The following is a 22049-nucleotide window of genomic DNA, read 5'->3' as shown; positions in this document are numbered from 1 at the left end:
TTTAACTTTGTCAACTCACGATAAACAATGAGCTATGCCGAAGCAATCCAGGTGGACCCTACCATCTCTAGCTACTCCTGTTAGGAAATATCTTCCTTTCATTAAAATATAATAGAGAATGGTACCAAAGTATCATTGCATAATGTATACATCTGCACGATTAGCAATTTATTAGGAAGTAAATGGTACCTAAAGAAAATTTGTATATACCAAATTGTACTTGAGGTTTGAGTCTTATTGCAATATTATATTTTCGTCCATTTTATATTTGTACATTATGTCATTATGTTGTATAGTTGTTGACATTGTTCGTCTCTGTTCCATAGCTTTGCATCTTTATTCATAACAATATTAACAAATAATTTACATTGATTTTGACCAACCATCCAGTGGGTCACACAAAATGTATTGGTGGACTGGATTTGGCCCCTAAATACTACTAAATGTTTTATGTTAGCTCTGAAAGCATGTTCATTAAGTAAATGGTTTAATAGGAACACAACATTTGCAGATTATTGGCAGATTGTTATGCTAGGAACTAGGTACACAAAACAAAAAATACAGAAGAAAACAAAAGTTAAATTTAAAACATTGAGCATGATGGTCTTTAACGAAGTGTTATAGAATCATAAACCATGATACGACATTCTATTTCCACGGTGTCTTGGGCGTCTTCTGACATTGGTGATGTATTTGCACAGACACGGCAGCTTGAGATAATCAATACTCCAGGAAATTGACCAGCAGAGGATATGATCCTTTACCCTCATGACTTGACTTTGTAAAACATTATTTTAGTCTGTTCACTTGTAGCTGACATTCACATCAAATGTATCCATCAGTAATAACCTTTAAGGCTTGGATGTAGAGGAAAGCACATTACTTAGGATTTATATCTATATTTTTTTCTTGCTGTTGTAGTTCTACACATAACATATATAAGCATTTTACAATGTGTTAAAATCTGTTTTCTAAATATTGAGTATTTCATACGTCAAACCACATATTTGTAAAATATGAACAATATACTACAATAATACTACTTTTCAGAAAACATGAAATTAATGACATCTCAAGTAAAATAAAGAGAAAAACAAAAATGTTATTCACTGATGGGTGCTTTTTCCGTTCATTTACAATTGTAATTCAGACAAAAATATGTCCCTTTAGGTAAAAATCTTTAAGGACATTTAAGAATTTAATTTCACAAATTTTCAGATTCTGCTATTTGTTGTCTTGGATATTACCTTTGTCTCAAAAAATACTACCACCTTCAAACACATAGTTGTGTCTTTGTTAATCTTATAAAATAAAAATCACATTATTATTTTTACATATATTTATATATGGAAAGACACATTTGTACACACATAGAGTACATGATGTATGAAAAGTATCAATAGAATGCAAAGACACTTTCAAAAGTAAATAATAGTATGAGACTTATAATCAAAACACGTATCAAACTAATACTGGATTTGATGTTTCTTACGATGCGTTTTTTATTTGTTGTCAATATGTGTGGTTTTGGGCTAGGGCTGGATATTTTCTTATCTTTTACTGCCAACAGACGCGTCTTTCTGCCAAAGGAGGTGCTAATGAGTGGAGGGACAGTTGTCCAGAATTGTAAAGTGGTTGTTTTTTTTTATGATAAGAATGTGAAATAATTTGAGACATCTGCTCATACATGCCGACAAAGCTAAATATTTCAGTGTACATATTGGTATTGGATTATTTGCAGACAGAATTAAGCACACCCTCTGGGTGGTGTGCTGTCACTCTTCACTCTCACTTCCATGACTATAAAAGGAGCGTGTTGATGATCCTGTTGTTGTTTTGACTGAGCTGCAGCTTTTGTCTTCACTGACCTGTCGACGATGACAAGCTAGCAGGCCGTGACTGACTGCAGAAGGGAGGGGGCTGGACGATCCTTGCAAAGCAACAGAGTTTAAATAAAGCATACAAGCTCTTAAAACAGATGCTGCTCATTGCTAAAAGAGCTGAGTGTTTGTTTACCTCAAATAAGCCGCCTCGATTACAAGTTCTTTCTCTCACTTGTGTGTCACACGTGAACATTTTGTTGAAGTCATCTCAGTTTAAAACAATATGTTTTATCCTTAGATGTTGACACAGGGAGAACACAACTGGTACACAACTTACAAGGTATACACCCCAAGACAGTTTGAGATCATTTTAAATTCTATAAACTAGTTTTAAATAAATACAGTATGTACACTTGTAAAGAATGTGTATCAGTGCCTTAAAGAGATATTGTTGTAGAACCATGTGTTTGAAATTGATAAATAATATTTTTGAACATTAGTTATTTCCATCCATCCAACCATCCATCCGTCCGTCCATCCATCCATCCATCCATCCATCCATCCATCCGTCAGTCCATCCATCCATCAGTCCATCAGTCCATCCATACATCTGTAAGTCTCTCTGTCCATCCATCCATCCAACCGTAAGTCTGTCTGTCTGTCCAACTATCCTTCTAATCATCCGTCAGTCCATCCATCCATCAGTCCATCCATCCATCAGTCCATCAGTCCATCCATACATCTGTAAGTCTCTCTGTCCATCCATCCGTCCGCCCGTCCATCCATCTGTTAGTCCATCAGTCTATTAATCCATCAATGCATACATCTGTTTATCCATCCATCATTCCATCTGTTCATCCATACATACTGTACATCTTTAAATCCATCAGTACATTAGTCCATCTATTCATAATCCTGTAAGTCCATACTAGACGTCAAATAAAGCATTATCTAATAGGGGAGATACGTAAGGACGCTATTACCCATACTTTCCTATCATTATCCATTTCCTTCCATTAAATAATTCCATTGCTGCTCGATATACAGAAGAAACCTTTCCAGAAATGTTTCCTGGAACATTAGGAGAAATAATCCTCCTCGTTTTATCCCTTGTCTGCTAATTGATTATTTTACACCGTACATGCCTGCAAATGTTTCAGTGAATCATTCCTTACACACATCTTAGGAAAAAGATAATAACAAGTTTAATCCTTTAATCTCTATTATTTTTCACCTTCAATTATGATGCTGCCGCTGTTTTTCCATCTTCAACCTCAGGAAAGGCTTTCATAATCTACTTCAAACTTAAGAGTACAATTACAGCGTCATGTTGTACAAAATGGCTTATTGTGAAAAGGAAGCCAAACACAAGGGTGCACTTAATGTTTATGAAAGTTTATGACGAAAGTATCTGAAGTATCCATTTAGGAAATCATTTTACTCTTCATAGACTGCTTCTCACCATTTTATATTTTGTTATATACATTATTTTGACCACTTCTTTATCAGAACCACAATGATCTTATCTTTAAAAATGTAACTGCTGAATTGAAAAGCTATTATCATTTCTTTAACATAACATTTGCTGGTATTTACTGTTATTAGGTTCACTTTGTTGAATTCCTAAAAGAAGATCTGTGTAAAACTTCACTTGGGTTATCAGCAAACGTGCAGCTTCTCTAAAATTCCAACCAGAACTTTATTTTTCAAACCAAAGCCAGCTAAAGACAGTAGAGCCCACCTTAGTTTCCATGTAGGAGGTCACTAAACAGCCATGAGAATTAACATAAACGAGTCCTGGGGGCACTTATGAAACAGACTCCAGTTATGTAGGTCAAGAGAGAGAGAAGTTTAGCCACATAAGTCACTGACAAGTTTAAGAAAATGTGAAAAAGAAAACATCTCGTCACAAGCTTAGGGATTTTTTTTATTTTTTGAAGGTCTTGAGTCCAAATCTTTTGATTCAGACAAGGTGTCCAAGTATTGTCAAGACATTTGTGATGTTGGGTTTCTTTTCTTGCTTTTCTTAAGTGAAACCCAAATAAGTGTTTCTGCAAAGATATTTCAAATGATTGATCTCTTTTGGACTATTTTAAGAGTGAGCAAGCTGTGTTTATGACGTATGGGTAGTATGTAGAACAAGATGACAAAAGAATATGTCACTGAAAGACGCACTGCTGTGAAGAGTAGACCACTTTTGTATATAGATGTGCATGTATTGTGGTGGTATTGCAGGAAACTCGCATGTTTTTATTAAATGGGGAATAAAATGTTTACCATGAATACCAGAGAAAATTGCCCCTAAAGAAACAAAACTTGCATTACTGATACAGATGTGCCTTTGCTATGTTTTACACATGTACATACAGAGGATCGCTCCTGCGACTAATGATAAAACGGAAGCATCACCACAGCTGACGGAAGTAAAATATAAAAGTTGGTTTGTCCCGATGCAACCTCAAAGAGGTGGGAAGAGGAGGGAGCTGCAACTCATCAGCTCCTTTGAGGGACTTTGATGTCACAAAGCAGAACATTTCACATTGAGACAACACATATCGCACTCAAAGACGGAGCTTCACGATTTATCAGTTTAGAATACCTGCAGATACAATCCTTCCATGGACAGCCCATTTGGAGAAACTCCAATGCTAACGAAAAAGTGTGTTCTTTTTCTTTAGCATTTTCTTTAAATTCAGAATATAAATTGCAGATTTAAACCACAACATAAAAAGGCAGACAATAAAGTGTCTCTGTATCATGTTATTAACATTATATACTGTACATTTAATCAAAATTGGACTTTTCATGGGAGTCTTCTTTCCATGTTGTCTATTCAGGTGGACACTCTCACACATACAGACTTACTATTATATAATTATCTATTATTAAACCATTAAACGCCTTTAATCAATATGGAAACCCATAAACATGTTATCTGTGAATTGTAGAATTCAACATTACAGAGCTCTGACATCACAGCCGTGTCTGTCCACTGACTCGGATATGCTTAGTTGAGTCAAAGAAATATTTTGCATCATCGTTTTGTAATACTCATGTGAAGTCATCCGGATAAACCTGGAATGTTCTAGGAGTGCTCTGACGTAGGGTGAAGAGCATGCTGGGTACCTTGATACCTGACACCCCAAAAAACCCCAACCACTTAAGCTGTTCTCTTAGGCCGTCCTATTTTTTCACGAAGGGGGTTGTTCTAAAATAAAATCAGCTGTCACCGGATTCCAGGGCCTCACTTAGCCCAGGAGCTCACTGCTGGAGCTGGACTCCAAGCCTCGCCGTCTTTCCCTCGGATTGCTTTACGGTCCACTCACTGACCCTGTACGACTTCTGGACTCTGGAATTTTTATCATTATAGAGAGTGACCAACAGAAACAGTCGGTAAGTACAGACATAATTCATTATAATACCCAGAGAACAAATGATTCTACAGGAGAAGACACTTTTTGTGAGGGCTTGTGTTAAAAAAAATCTATTATTTTCTTCTGATAATCTTTTCTTTGACTTTCAAAACCAGCAGAAGGCTGATCTGGTGCATTAAAACAGCATCTATTCAGAGACAAAGTGCTTAGCCCTGCATAAGGAAGCACTCGGGGCGATCCGGCCTCTTTGTAAGAAGTTATTCTTGATAGATATGACAGCTCAATTATTGTGTCTGTTTTGGTTTTCGCCTGTAAGGCGGAAATTGGCCTCCATGGCTGACATTTCAATTAGTGTACCTCATTTCTGGTCCCCTGACAAACCTCAGTGAGCATATGCTCTGGCCAGGAAACGGTGGAGAGGAAAAGCGGGTTCCTAAAGGCGTGAGTTGTGGGGAGAGGGCAGAGTGGGCGCCGTGCACTGACACCTCTGTTATTAGGTGCTGGCCTGTGCTTGACAAGGATCTATGAGTCTCAATTTAGCTTGAAGCGATGAAGCCTTTGGTCCAGAGATTACACAACGGTTATTTCCCACTGTCGCTTCTTTGGCCTATCACTAACATTACATCGCTTCACTGTTCTGAACTCGGGATGGAAGTCCTCCTGCTGGTTGCTATCGCTTGAAATTACTCAACCTTACTTACTGCCTACGAAACGACGTAGACTTGGAATAGCACGAGGAACCACTGTAATTAAAGCACGTGTAATTTGGATTTGAAGTAACGGCCCCTACGATGTCACCCAGAAGTCAAAGAAGATTCCACAGAGCGGCTTTTCCTCCTTCTGCTCCTCTAATAAAAAGCCTATAAAAATCTAAAAGTCACCAGTGGGAGCATGGGTAGATATTCAGTGAGAAGTGAGCATTTCTGTTTGATCAGAAGGGGTCACACGTTAGCTAGCTCCTTTGTGTGTTTGCCTGCACTTTTTATTAAGGCTTCCACTTTTAACTTTATTTGATTTGGCCCCTTCGGTGCTACAATGTGTCTCTGTCAAGAAAAAGAACAAAGAGTTATTTTAAAATTCACAAAAGATAATGGGAAAGCTTTATGTTTGTTGTATTCACAGCATGTTTCAGTGCTTAGAGAATAAAACCCACGTAGCCTCGATGTTGGTCTTTATGCAGACAAATTTGACTTTGTCTTTCTAAGGCAGCAGAGAAATGATCAAATGAATACAAAGACAACTTTTGCCTGTCGAGCCCACATAGGAATAGATTTTCCTTCTTGTGGCCTGTGAGCTAAAATGAGTTAAATGAGCTATTTGACATAAAACATCATAAATATATGCATGTATTTTTTTTAGAGAACTAGATTATGATAAACAAACAAACATTTTATCAACATAAAAAAAAAATCTAATTATGTATAATCGTGTATATGACATGAAATAAACTAGATTTAATCGTGGCTAAAAGCCCAATAATGTTGCCATGTACTGAACATGTCTCCTCATAAAAGCTTTCCTATAAAACTTTCTTCTCAAGCAATCATTTCCTTTCCATAAATCTTCAGACTACACAGTCACACTGCGCTGCAGACAGCCGGTTAATAAAAAAAAGTATTGGTTTATTTTTTCACCTCCTAGTCAGACTCCACCCCCTTGTCCCCCATTACCTCACTACGGTAATATGGCCGCTTCCCAAGCTGCATATCTTTTCCCAGAAACTCCTGTCATCGCTTTTAAAAATCGCCGCGTGACAACACAGGAGAGCGTGAAGTTCATCTCTTCTGATAAATGATGGCGTTAACTGTGTCTTTTTGTCATTAAGACTCGTGTTTGGTTACACACAGGTGGAGGATATGTGACCCACATTTAGAGCATGTGGCTGGTAAGAAGGCAGTTTATTTTTGGATACTGCTGTCTCGCCCCAGCTATCTCTCTGACCGGTCCTTGGATACACTTACAAGCAACATGTAGAACAAATCTATATTGGTGGATGAGCTGAGCTGACTATATCATTCGATCCATGTGATCCAGAAACTGCTCATGATAAATAAATCCCTTCATCCATGCCTCTTTGGAAGTTGTCAACGAAAAAAAATCATCTAATATAATATGTTGTTAACTTGCAAACATGTCACTGTCAATGTTGTTAAAATTCTAAATAACCAAAAATAAAGTATGTAGCTTTCAGCATTAATTTTAACAAAAGATCAATCTAAATACACTTTACTTTAATCCAGAAATATTTTGCTGCACTCTGCTTTTATTATCCAAGTGAAATAAAGTGGTCACAGCATCATCTATTGTAATGGTGAAATTGCCTTCTGAAATAACTGGCAGCACATGTTAACATGCTCAGTGAACCCAGACACCTTTTAGCGGGATTGTTAAAATAATGAACATTTTTTCTTGGATTGGAGAATTACAGTCTATGTGAGATCTAGAGAAATGTTCCCTCAGGAGAAAATCTAATTGGTTGCTTTTTGATTGACAGGCAAATGGCTCGATGGAATGGTGGTATAAGAATTCATTTTTATAATTAAAAGGTATATATGGTATCATTCAGCAAACAATTACCTATAAAACACAAAATAAATCTGTGCAAGTTGCAGATCGTTTTAGTTCTCTGATCTCTTCAATCAGTTTGTTTAGATTTACTTTATATAATTATGTATTGATTGCCGTAAGAGCAGCCGTTCAAAGTAATCCTGTGATTTTCATTGAATTTTTAAAGGCAAAAGGAAATGAATAATATCGATCCGCAGCCTGCACCAACCCTCACCTCCATAAGAAAATCCGCCGCTCACATAAATTCCAGCGGACTTGTGGTCCAACATTAACGCATGATTGATGGGCAGCAGGGAAAAATGATGGTTCGATTTTATGCTGCTCTCCTTTACCACTGATTATCTCAGACAAAACAGAAGAAGAACATCTAAGCTGACATTTGGAAGAAGTGAGGTTCACCCAAGAGAGATTGCGGGGCTTACACACTTCCCATTGACATTAACACTTGAATGAATAATGCCCACGTTTCCAACATGCAAAGCTCCTGCAGGATGATGTTATGAAGAGATTCAACCAGCACTAAATCCTTTTTTACAGATATCTGCCACTGGATCAAAAGTATCTCATACTTCAGTGGGTTTTTTCTCTTCAAGGAGTAATAAAAATGTTGCAGTGGAATACAATCTGTTTTCTGGGTTTTTCCCTGTCAAATTGAGTGTTCGAATGCCGTCAAAAATCAGGAAGGAAAAGGAACACGCTTGTCAAATATACACCGAAGGCAGATGAATCATCCTAAAATCTCAGGGAAAGCTCTGACAGTCAAGTTGAGAGATACAAAAATACAGGTTTCTATCTTTCATTTTCACATTTCTGAATTGCTCTTTCATGATAAATACTGGTTCCTCAGACATTGTGACCTTATGCAACCGAATATCTACACTTATCATTAGTGCTGTGTATTTGGGAGAGTCTGCCGATATCATACATGCAGAACAATACGATATATTGGGATACTGTAGGAATATATTTGTAGTATTGCGAAAATACTTGACTCTGGCGTTTCAGGATTTAGGGACTGCATGACGAACTAACGGTTTAAAAAGCAAAATATTTCCCATTGTATCCTCTGGTTCTCAGTCATGACCAGGATCTTGCCATATTCCATTGCTCCTTCAGTTGCAGAGGACCTAATAACTGCTATCATGTAGCAGCAAGTTTTATTGAAACATAAAAATAAACAAACACAGAAAAAGATAGAAAAATAAATAGTAATTATTTTATTAAATAAACACTTTATTTAACTATAAATCATAAAGTAACAATGGTAAAATAAACATAATATCATTTGAAAGCCGGGAAAAAAAAGTTTTTAAAGGACACATTGCTGCCGAATCTATTAGAGTATTGCAGAAACAAATACTTCTATCTATCACCGGGTCAATATCATATGTATCATCCTCCAAAAAACCTTGAAGGTCCATGGAAAATTGTCTCGTATAGAGATCAATGCTATCTATTCGAAAGCAGGTTTCTTGTTGCGTCGTGTGTACATGACTAACTGCTAGGAAGCCCCAGGGCGTACCCAGTACATGCTGAAGAAATCTGTTCATCTGGCAAACGAAGTCTGTATGATTTTTGGCTCCGGCTTTTGTCCCCATGAGCCACTGGAAGACGATGGTTTGATGGATCAATTCATGTTTTTAATCTATTTTTGAGGACTGTTGTTTCCGTCCCAATTAATGTGTTTTGATGTCAAACAGAGATACCATTTTAAAAAGATTGACTGACTATCATATATACTTTAAAAGCTCCCAAGGTTAGCAGATTTACACTTTTTTTTAAATCAATCATTTCATGTCATTCAATATAGAATATTCTACTCTTGGTTTGTTTTTCATCATACTTGATGAAGCAGTCAAACATGAATTATTGGTACTATGTTTTTACCTTCAACCACTATTCTATAATTCTTGCAGAACCAACAAGATTTTTCAGTATCAACCAGATAGATGCATAAATAAAAACTGAGGTTTTAGGTCAGTATATAAAACAGGAACATACGCGCCTATTAGTTTGAAGTATCTTATGTTTGATCTTCACTCCGTTGGTGGCCTTGCAACATACAGTTCTGGAAAATAAAAGTACCTTGAAAAACACATAGTTCACCGAGTGCATTAATAATAAGATAGAAAATTGTACATTAAAGTTGTTCTCTCATCCATTTGCGATGCTGCCTGGTGAGCTGGAACACGCCGCGAGCTAAAAGGTCCAGTGTGGGTGTCTGCCGAGCCAAAGCGGAGCCTTCCATGTTGGCTAATGATGCTTTGTAGCACAGAAAAGTCAAATGTAAAATCAATGGTCATCAGTAATTGGCTATCCACTGGGACGCGCAGAGCAAAATGAGGAATCATAAATTAGTTCACAGTCATTGATGAGTTTTCTGCTCTAAAATCATGACAACGTTACAAATTATTTTCCCTCTGGCCGAACTGTTATCAATATTTTCTGATGAACTACGAGAGGGCAAATTCCATTCTGAGGGTTTAAAGATTTTTCACTTTTTTGCCTTCATAAAAAGGAGATTTTATTCCTCCAATTGTATATTTATAATAAGGTTATTATGTTATCTTGTTGTACTTAAAAAAAAGCATACAAGACCCGTACTTTCGCAATTGATATTTTCATCAGTTTAAGTTGAAAGTCAATGCTTGAATTGCAGTTTTTGTAAAGGAAGTTGAGGGGCTTAAGTCCAGATGGGGTTCAGTTTAACAATGTTTGGTAGTGATGGTCTGATGAAACTTCATGAAACAGTGTCATTATTTTCACTAGAGTCCACTAGATGGCGGTCTCTGCATTATTTTCCTTTGTATTGAACAACCGTTCTAATGAAACATCACATCATTTTAAAACTGATGGCGCCACCTACTGACCTCTAACATGACACTGCTTCATGAAGCTTCATCAGCCCAACACTAAAATGTGGATTAAAAACAAGTTTTTTTTAAAGAATATTAAGTTGAAAAATGAACGGCGCTCTTTCCTTTCCCTTTTTCAGCTGCGGGCAGCGCAGACTCGACGTCGAGCCTTTCAAAAGAAGAATCCAGCCAGCTGACCGGGCCCCCCCACGTGGTCGACGACCCGGAGTCGGTGTCACTGAAAGAGCGGCTGGCGATGTATCAAGCAGCAGTGTCCAGCAAAGAATCCGCTAGTTCCTCGTCTACAGCGGTAAGACGAAACTTGTGAGATGCGGTTGGGAGGACGTGTGGACAGATCTGAGCGCTGGTCAATGAGTCCACAAAAGCACCACGTGTGACCTGCCTTTCTAATATAAATGAGGAAGTAGAACCTCTCTAGACGTTCCGGTAATCTACTTTAGTCTCAAACTGTGAATGAATCCTGGGTAGTTGGATACTTCTGTAACAGTGCAGTGTGATAATAAAGAAAAAACAGGGGGGACACTCTGGACAGGAGGCCAGTCTGTCGCAGGCCACACAAAGACACACTACCATTCTCACACACACTCAAACCTATGGACTGTTTCCTCAAGTTCCCAATCAACCTCTGTATGTTTATGGACTGTGGGAGGAAACCGGAGTGCCCGAAGTAAACCCACCTAACACGGGGAGAACATGCAAACTCCAAATAGAAAGGTCACACATGTGCTCCCTCCCAAACTGGAAGCGAACCAGCAACCTTCTTGCTGTGAAGCAAGCAAAATAAAACAAATAACCCCTTATTATATGACAGCAGATACATACTTTATTACGCGGCTCCATATATTTTGAAATATTTTTTTCTGTAAATGGCAATTGCATGTATCCATCAGACCTTGGACGAGTCCTTTTAAATTTAAACCAATTTTGTCTTTTGTTCAATATAAACAGTATTTGCATCATATTCCTCCATACACATGAATTATTAAAATTAATCAAGAACGTAAGCACAGACTCTGTATAAATGCATCCAAATACTCATGTATTATTCACTTTCTCAGCGAACAATATAGAAAAGCGTACTCTCTCTGTGTTTTTTTATTTAAATACAGTTGCAACCTACTAATGATTTTTATACAACAATAAATGTATGTATTTAGAATATTATCAATGTTTTCCTGTTTGGTCGTCCACGTTTAAAATGGCCACACTTGTTTACAGAGCAATATCAGTAAACTCCTTTTTACTGACTTGATTAAGAAAGAATTTGACACAAAACAATGTTTTATTCCTCATTTCAGTGGTAATAGACACATCTAGTTCAAGTGAGTGAGTTTGTTAATTATTACACATCTCTCAGAGACACCAATTTTACTTGAATACATATTTCTTCTGGTTAACCTGAGTGGAATGTAGCTGTTGGAAAATGGATATAAATAGTCAATAATTGAACGATTGAATACTGATGGATACGTCTAATTCATCATTGATATGGATGAAGTTCAGGAAATGTACCAGAGAAACAGAGAAGATATGACATTTTATCATTTTATTTGAATAGGGTAAATCATTATTCAAGTCATATCAACATGTCTCATGAAGCAAATGCCAATAAATCAATGCAATACGAGCAGGGAAGTAAATCTAAACCCCAAAATACAACCGTCATCACAGCCTTCGTTAATTCATGTAATTGATGGTTGTGCATCTGTTACAGATCACATGATCCTTTAATATGTGATTAACTTTTGCTCTGATCAGATTAATTAATCTCAGCCTGCACTGATAAGTGGTGACCTTTCACCTTCTCTACTTTTCATGCTATTATAACACTGAACGTGTCCTTTTCGGAAATAATTCATCCATCCATCAACTCACTGGCTGGAACTAATTGAATCTACTAAATAAATAAATCTTTAGTTTGAACACAAATGCATTCGTGGCATAATCATCCATCCATTCTCCCATCCATCCAATGCAGTACGGTGTAACTCCTACATTTGTAGTATTACTCTATATTTACCTCCAGCTGTACGTCACACTCACCATGAATTAATTAGTAAATGAAAAAAATGATCACATTGAAGAGCAAAATTGTTGATTCACTCTGCTGTGATTAGTCAAACACCGAGGTCTGTCACCACGCGTGATAAATCCCGGAAGTCTCCACCTCCAAGTCACTCGTTGTATAAACAAAGCGGGGCTTGATTAAATGGAGGAGTAAAGCCTTTATTACCTCAAATTGGACGTGGCTCTTGTAACCTCTCGTTCGCCCGAGATTTCCGACGAAGGAGAGAAGTTTTTAAAGTAACAACTTCAAAACATTGGCATTATGAGGGACTTACTGCATATTGGAGAGGAAGACATTTGAAACATGTGAGTCCGTCAGGAAAGTTAGTTACATTTGTTGCTCTTTAACCTAAATGTGTTTGTGGTATACCCTTGTGTTGCCTTTGGGTCAAGATGATACCACAAATATATATATATATATATATATATATATTTTCAGGCCTTCGGTTCCCTTTGACCTTAAGATAACACAAAGGTTAAACCCTTTTTTTCTAGCATTTAAAGTTCATTAAATATGTGCCCTTAATACACCTACTTGGTAAAAAAAAAAAAAAAATTCTGTCAACAAATTGTTAAAATATATGTATGTATTAGTAATTGGTTGATGCTACCTAATGAGCGTTGTTAGAGCTGAATCATGATTCAGTGTCATCATTTTGAAACGCCACTAGATGGCTCTCTCAGTTTAATTGAGGTTGTAGGTCAGAGCCAAATGTAATAATGGAGAGAGTGCCATCCAGTGGCATTTCAAAACTGTTACAGTGAATCATGATTGAGCTCATTAGACCTCATCAACCCATCACTAGTATGTATATGTGTCACTATTAAACTATAACAAAGGATATGTATATGTATGTTTGAAACTAGCTTGACCAAAGTTTGGATGGTGACTGGAGAACAGGTAGTTTACTACATAGACGATTTATTACACAAACACGCTTGACGGAAGAAAAAAAGACTTTACTGAACAGGGGAAAAAAAACGCACACACAGACGAAGAAATCTGAAATAATCAACACCAGAAATTAGGCCAAGCACAGAATATTACATTACGTAGCTGTCAAAACAAGCTTACAGAAATTAACAATACAATATAATAGAGTCGCAGAGGATGAAAATCACACTCATGGGTAAGATCCTGCCCCCAGTTATCAGCATTGACTGATGATATAACACCACAGACTGGAACGCAGAAGATTGGTTGCAGGCAAGTGACAATATAAACACAAACATGGATCATGATAGTCAATATTTGATAAGATTCTTAACAAAGAACATTTCATTTTGTTGTGTTAATGCCAAGTTTCTTTTGTTCCCTAATCCATAAGCTTCCATTTGCTCAAACCTTCTAACAATTTCCTGATTCAAGTAACTTAGCAGCTGCTCATGGGTCCGCATGGCAACACGGCTCTGGAAGCCTTGAGCTGGCATCCAATTACTAAACCATTAAAACGGAAACGAATGATTTTCTAGCCGCGCTTCAACCTTTCCGAATCAAGTCTTTATCTAGTCAATGGTAAAAGACTATCATTTAAATCTTTATAAGTTCTTATTCTTGAGTTATTTTTACTGCACACAGTTACACAGGTGCAGAGTTGACTCAGTCTCATGTCTGTCAATCTACTGGTACTTCCACCTCGGTTGTTGTCATGCTGAGCGACAGCTAAACCTTTTATTGTTTTTGATATACACACGCAGTGATATGGATAAAAATCCCATCAAGAAGAAATGGTTATGTCTTAGATATAAACAGGGTTTTCTTTTATGTCCCCGATGGTTTTGTTAAAGAATCGACTCAAAGACAATAACCATTCCTGATCTGTTTACAAGGTCATGTCACACATCACGTCTGAGTGTGTGTGTCTAGGTTACAATTGCAGCTGGAGATTTTCACTCAGCCCAGTGGTGCTGAAATGGTCAATAATTGATAATGTAGACATTTCCATAGAAAGCAACTGACCCCAACGTGTCTGCAATAACTTGCAAATTACATTGTAATATTTATTTGCCTTGAAAGAAGGAAAAGGTTATCAAAACACACACGCACACACACACACATACATTCGTAGGCTCACACTGCCAGAAGCAGTGTTGGAGATGCTCATATATATTACATTTTTTTGGACACTACAGGCAGGACCCCTCGTATAAATGTTTTATCGAGGAAGTAATTGACATTCCCGCAAGGACATTAATGTATCAAAGAGTCGGAGAGCATTCCTTCCCCAAACTTTCTGAGTATATTTTCAAAAATAATACAGTTTCTATAAAGTGCAGATCCGGAATCTTTTCACAAGTTTTATTTTAAATCATTATAACATCCCAAAATAAAGACAAAATGTAAAACTAAATCTCCTTGGTTAACTTCCTCTTGTTTATATCAGATGAGAAAAAAAGCTATTAATATAAACTACTGACAATACAACTACATTTTCTTTTTACCGTTTTTAACTTGTTGATTAAATTATCACGGTTTCTAACCACACACAACACAATTGTGTTGTAACAAATAACTTTTTAAACCTGAACAATACTTAACAAGACGTGATGTACAGGTAAGGTACAGCCATTGTCCTTTTAAATGGTATCTTAAATCATAGAAAAACTTTATTTACTCCAAAAATATGCCCATTTTTGGTGCTATAGTGGAGTTTCATCTGAATTTAAGAAGGTGTTGAAGGTTTTAACTGATGCCGCTCTATAAAAGTAGATTGGTGTCATCGGAATATTGAATGGATGTATTTCAAATTTTGGAAAATGCTACAACTCGTTCTTTTATATTATATTCATAAATGGAGTTGCATACATAAAACACAAAAGGTCCAGTCAAAGCATGAAGGAAAATAAGTTTAAAAGTAAGTACAAAAAGGAAATCTAAGATCACTGGAAATCCTGTACAGGTCCGTTTCTAAGACTTTTTATTTGTTGTACAAAGAAAAATAAACTGAGCTCACATTTAAGGATGGATGGAAGTCCATATATATGTGTAGAAAAACATTTTTTCTACTGCTGATTCACTTTTCAGGGTCGCAGGAAGGAGCTTGTCCTAACTTTCTAGGGTGACAGGTGGGGAAGAGGACACAATGAACAGAGTTGCAGGACATGTCACTTTTAAGTGAGATCTAAAGTGTTAGTTGTTAACAGTCTACTTAGAGAAAGGTTGCAGTTATATGCTCATATATACATACTCTGTAGTGTTACGGTTTTTCTTGCCCTTTACTGAAAGTTCTTGATGGTTAAACCAGGATTGACGAGCGAAGAGACAATATTTTTCTGTGTCTGACAGAATGAGGTCAGCAGTCATTGAAATAAGTCCACCAGATTTGTAACAGAGGGAAGTGGATGAACCTGCAGACCTTGGAGGAGACCTTGGTTGTGTTGTTTACTGAGTAAAGTTGCAGCTTTCTCCTCGCAGTAGTTTGTGAAAAGTCGTCAGTTTAGTAGCAGAGACAAATCTCATTACAGTTATTTAGGAAGAGGTAGAAGTGTGAGACAGCCCGTTCGTCTTTCAGTAATGCTTTGATTCAATAAGCCGCCTGATTCACGATAAAATCAAGAATGCATTAAGAATGTGATAATACGTTGAGGAAGGAAGAGTAACGCGCGAGGGCTGCTCTTCCTCTCGGGGCTCTTCTTCTCTGCTAATCTTACCAGACAGTGTTACGTAAATGGTCTGGTGACACTTTTTGCCTCCAAACTATCACACAATTAGCACAGAAACCTTATGCAGCCTTTATTGTTTCTCCGAGCCTACAATTCCACCTGCTTCCGACCAAGTTTGTTACTTTCTTCTTCTCAGCTTGTTAAATCTTTTAAATAAGGCTTAATTTCCTTTACCTTTGATCCTCATTTAAGCACCGCTGTGGATTAAAACGCGACCCTCTTATCTCCTTTGTAAATGTTTTAAAGCAAACGCTGTGTTTTGATGCTTCTCAGAGTTGGAACCATGCAATTGTACTCACGTTGCTATTTGCATAAATCAATGAATAATTCAGAAAAGTGGCGACAGGACGTGGTTCATGCCAGGTCAAAGCCTTTTTTTCCCCCTTAAATTCCATTGTGCTTACTGGGATTTTGTCTGCGGGTAAACAGATTCTCAAGCTTTAATCTGTTTTATCTGTTCTCCACTGATAGATGATGGAGGAGTCTGAGGCGTGTTCGCTCCCTGGAGGACTTGCCAGTGTCAAGAAACAATTTGAGAACCAGGAGTTTGTCTCCTCGTCTGCCCAGTCCAGCTCAACTCAGTACCATTTCCAGCAGAGATCAGTCCAGGTGAGACTTCTGTCGCAGAGCAATGCATAGGAAATCATCTTTCTAATCCGTAATATCATTTAAATGTGTCAATGGTTACATTTTATTTAAAAAAGTTCTTATCCAGGAGGGTGATTTACAATCTAACGCTAAATATGGGCGGAAAAATATCATGACCCTGGTCTAGAAAGGCGCTATATAAATAGAGATTATTATTATTATTATTATTATTATTATAAAATGTGCTTCTAATTTGACATCTTTGATCTACCAAGTAGCCCGAAACATGGGTAGAATTACTTTAAAGAGCTAATATTTATTTATAAAGAACAATGTTTAACCGAGCATACGTTTGTTCTTTATGTTGATTATTTAAATAACCTTGTGGGCTTAAAATATTCCTTTGTCCTTCATCCTTGTACAAAGATATTCAGCTGATTCATATTTGAATTAATCTGATGTACTTTCCGCCATTTCTGTTTCTTCACTGTAAAATTCAATTATTTAACAGTTAAAGCAAATGACAAATAACAACAATTATTTTTTCTCATTGTTAAGTGGAATTAGATGATTGTTTACTCTGCTTTAATGTGTGTTGGAAGAAAGATCGTCCTTCGAAGGATGTTATTATACAAAAATAGTGTTTGCGATCAAAACATCTTTGCTCCATCTGTTCAAATCTGTTGACAAATTAAGATGATGAAAGAACTGCATGTCATACGCGAGTGGAAAATGTGTCTTTTCATTTGAATCATTCAGAGGCCTGGAACACTCCGCACACACACAAGGCACTTGAACATGTTAACAACCTAATCTAAAGAAAGCAAGGGCATATTCGCGCCTTTCTTTCTTCTCACCATCCAGGCAGATGGGATTCATCCTACAAGGACGTTGGTGAATAAAGGACGTTACATCAGAATTTTATGAGGAGAAAAACAGTGTCTGTTTGATCGAGCATGTGCCCCACTCATAGGTGTAATGCCTGACACCAGTTTTAAAAAGGAGCCGAACATCAGGATGGATGTTCCTCCTCTGACATCAGTAGCTTCAGCAGCAGCGAACAATGTCTCCATCCATCTTTAATGGTAACAGTGGTGAATACTTTAGCTTCAAATATCACCTCTCGCTTTCATCTTCCTCGAATTGCCTCACTGTTACAGTAGAATTGGTCAAAGTCATTTAGTTTGTTTTTGTCCTCGATACGAAAAAGCTTTTGAGTGATTTGAACACTGAAGCTCTGAGAAGACTTTGCCAAGATTTTGACTAAATTTCTGCAGATTCAGCATTCCCTAACAGTTTGGGTTGAACAGGGAGAATAATTTTAGTATTTTTCCATTTTAAGGAGATTTCCAGCTCATCCGAGGTGACGGTGAGGAGCAGTGTGAAGGAAGTCGTGCCGACAACAGCCATCTTTCACGATCAGCACGAGGTAACGTCATTATCTTCAAGACATATGTGGTTAATATCAGGCTTCTGCTCTCAGGAAGAAGACACTTTGGTTGCTGTTGATGAAGATATGTAGTGCTGTCAACCGATTAAACGCATTTAAAGGAATAAATAATAATCTGTAATAATATGAAAACACTTTTGAATTTTCTTTTAATTCAATTATTATTATGTATTTATTTTAATGATGGTTTATATTTCAATAATGTGTTTATATCAGAGGATCATTCAATGTTTTATTTTAGAATTAACATTAAAATATTCACAGCTTTTATTAATTTGCAACTAAACCTCTTATTCGTCATTTCCTGCGTGCCAACGTTACAACAAAACTAAATGGCTGCAATGACTGAAAAATAATGAATACACCAGGCTTCAGCAGATTTTAAGACTCGTTTTGACTTTAAAACAAAGTCTCGAGTTAAAAATGAACCCTGACATGTTGCTCCAGGTTGTTTAAGACTCTTTATGCACTTAATATAAGTTTCATTTTTGTTAATATTTCGAGAAACATCCTACAAGCACTTTCACATTTGAATAGAGAAAGTATTTACTCATTTGTTTGTTTTAAAATCCAGAAAAAGTGTTGTTTCTTTACAAGAAACTATATATCGTTCTTCCTAAAGTTTGGCAATGTATTGATCATCACACATGTATCGTGATACGTATCGTATCACCAGATTCTTGCCAATACACAGCCCTAGTGGTACCATGTAATTTGGTGGTCAATAAATTAACCAATTTGAATTTAGGTCTGGGTATGAATTGGCCATTTTCGATACAATCAATGATCACTTTGATACAGGTTCCTGAACGGTACCTTTTTCGATGAAAGCTTCATGAGATCTTTTCTAACAAAAACAAAAGATAACATTACACATAGTACAAATCTTGAATTACATATTTTGCTTTTGTAAAGCAAGTTAAAGATGTTTCATTTCAGAAAAACACCAAAAGATTTCAGTGCATAAGAGCACTTGCAAATGAATGAAAAATTAACCAAAACTTGGCACAGAAAGTAGGATGTTTCATACTACCAAAGCATTTTGTTCAGTTCCAATAAAGAACCGAAGTTCAATACCCAGTGCTATTTCGAAGTAGTACAATAATAAACAAACACAAACACAAAAAGAACAAATACTTTTATTTTTTACAACTCCTATTATTTTTTTAAGTTGAAAAATAAAGTGAATTATCCTGATTTATTGAGGAGGTTTAAGATACACGTTTTTAAATTTCCAGATCTGAATCACAAGCACAACCAGACGTGTAACATTGAGCCACTTGAAAACTTGTAGACAAAGATTTTCTAGTCATATATTTAAAGATAAAATATTGCCTTAAATATGAGACAAAGAACACAAGAAACAAACTTTTCAATTCACCTGTTCTTGTTTTTCAATTACTAAGACTTTATTTGACTTGTTTTTTTCTTTTCCACAGATAATGTATGATCAAAGTGTCCACAACACAAATTTATCTGCCACTCACGGAACCCATTACAACCAAAAAGGTTTGTTGTTTCCCTCTTTTTAAAATAGTTATTTGCATGTGTTGTCTGCTGTTGTCCTGCATTTGTCCCGCAAATACTGAATAAAGAATGAAAAGTGACTTGGAGCACAGATGATTTCCCTTTCAGTGCATCGCAGTAAATCCAATCAGAGCAAAGTGAGGTTGTATATTGAAAAGGGAAAATTGGGCAATCTTGCTGTGCGGTTTCAAAACAAAAAGAAAAGTTTTCCGCCAATGAAATAATTTATTTGACTTTCCAATGCCCCTGAGCTCTCTCACCATGAATGAGATAACAAGCCAGCCTTCTGCTTGTGTCTAATTTAGTTATGCTCGTTGGAGGAGAAGACCTACCAAAGGTCTCCACACAGGCTCTGAAGCAGCAGTACGAGAAAACAATCGAGGAGGCGGCGCCGGCAAGGGAAATTAAGGTAATGATCTTATCTTTTTGTCCAGATAGAGGAATTGATAGTCCAAAGAGGTGTTCATTTTCTGACCCCGTCAGAGTCCGCAATCAGCCAAAAAATGAAGAAAGAAAGAAATATATGAAAATGTCTTTTCCAGCCTCAGTGTGCAGTTGTCATTTTGAACTGTGTATATCAGGGGTCACCAACACTGTGCCCGCGGACACCAGATCGCCCGCAAGGACCATATGAGTCGCCCGCAGACCTGTTCTAAAAATAGCACAACTCAGCACCAGTGAGCTGCGTCTAAAAAAAATGAAATGAATTTTAAAATAAAATATTTTTTAATCACACTTGCATTTATATATGTATATGAAAATGACAAGATCTTTAAAATAAAATAATTAAAAATATTTGTATGATCCATTATTTAGTCAAACTCTTATGGAGTAGGATTACTGCCACCGGTTTGAGCGAGTGTGTCTCAAAACCCACCTTCTTCCCTCGGGTAGCTCCCTGTGATTGGTGGAGAAGTCCAGCCAATAGCAGCAGAAGGCTTCAAGCAGCAGGTTTCTGATTGGCTGTCTTCGTGGCAGACATCTGACTTACATTTATATCGAGTGCGCGAGACCCGTGTTGTGAGCAGACAAATGTTGAGCGCAGCAGTGAAGTTAAGTGTGTGTATGACAGCTTTAGCGCGCGTAAGACATGTTGAACGCAGGTGAATGACAGGTTGAGCGTGCAGCAGAGTGATTTTGAGTGTACAACAACCAAGACACACTCGCTTAAACCGGTGGCAGTAATCTCACTCCATAAGAGTTTGACTAAATAATGGATCATACAAATATTTTTAATTATTTTATTTTAAAGATCTTGTCATTTTCATATACATATATAATATATATATATATATATATATATATATATATATATATATATATATATATATATATATATATATATATATATATATATATATATATTTGCACACCTGCAAGACTCACTCAGAGTTGCAGTGTCAAGTTACACACTAGACTACAATACACTGGTGAACAGCATGCAATGCCAGTCTTCCCACTAACAAAGAAAATGATACCAGATGGTGTCAGTTTCAAAGCTGAATCAAAAATAGGATACATTGTGTTATAATATGTTCATGAAAAGTAACAGATATTGATAGTTGAAAGATGTATTTGAAAATATGTAAGTTGATTTTTCTTAAACATTACATAATTGATACCTTTTTCAAACAAAGTGCAATACATGGGTAATTATTTTTTGGAAGGTTTTTCACTGGCTAGTGAAAACAAATGTTTTCCTATGAAATGTTGTGAATTTTAATTGGGAAAATTGTGTTCCATTCAAAAGAGTATTCATGAAATGTAAAAGATTATTTTGTAAAAATGATCAGTGTTTTCACATAGATGAGTATCATTAATAAAAATATATAACTAAAGGCCAACTGAGCAAATTAGTTATTTCAGAAGAGTGTATCAAACTGGGTACCCTTCATATGACTCAGTACCCATGAAGTAGCCCTCAGGTTCAAAAAGGTTGGGGACCCCTGCTGTATATTATATGGAGGGTTGGACTGTGAGCACCAATTTCATATTTTAATATGGATAAAATAATCACAATGGGGCCTGACATAATTTATCATGATGGAAAACGCAATAAAGTTTGAGTCAATACAAATCCGTTTGTCGCGCTGCTGCATCTGACAGCAGTGAC

The 22049-nt window shown here is 36.7% G+C and overlaps 1 protein-coding gene and 1 long non-coding RNA gene across 3 annotated transcripts in view; both read left to right on the top strand.

Annotated features, from left to right (window-relative positions):
• The window catches only part of LOC148079854 (uncharacterized), a 195851-nt gene that overhangs the window by 161245 nt on the left and 12557 nt on the right, over positions 1–22049 (top strand). The window lies entirely within an intron of this gene.
• xirp2a (xin actin binding repeat containing 2a) overlaps positions 1–22049 on the top strand; it is a 53626-nt gene that overhangs the window by 20593 nt on the left and 10984 nt on the right. Inside the window, exons 1-6 of one of the 2 annotated variants that reach the window (XM_087791543.1) lie at positions 5029–5216; positions 10761–10930; positions 16843–16980; positions 18302–18388; positions 19849–19918; positions 20242–20345. In XM_087791543.1, the coding sequence (XP_087647669.1) occupies positions 10877–10930; positions 16843–16980; positions 18302–18388; positions 19849–19918; positions 20242–20345 (453 nt within the window). In that variant the 5' untranslated portion in view covers positions 5029–5216; positions 10761–10876. Of the gene's footprint in view, positions 1–5028; positions 5217–10760; positions 10931–16842; positions 16981–18301; positions 18389–19848; positions 19919–20241; positions 20346–22049 lie in introns of those variants that run through there. The other variant, XM_087791542.1, reaches the window with a different exon arrangement.

The sequence above is a fragment of the Callionymus lyra genome, chromosome 5, assembly GCF_982586985.1.
Source record: "Callionymus lyra chromosome 5, fCalLyr1.hap1.1, whole genome shotgun sequence".
Classification (NCBI taxonomy): Eukaryota; Metazoa; Chordata; class Actinopteri; order Syngnathiformes; family Callionymidae; genus Callionymus; species Callionymus lyra.
The sequence above is the reverse complement of the archived record's forward strand: the minus strand, read 5'-3'. Positions and strand labels throughout refer to the sequence as shown.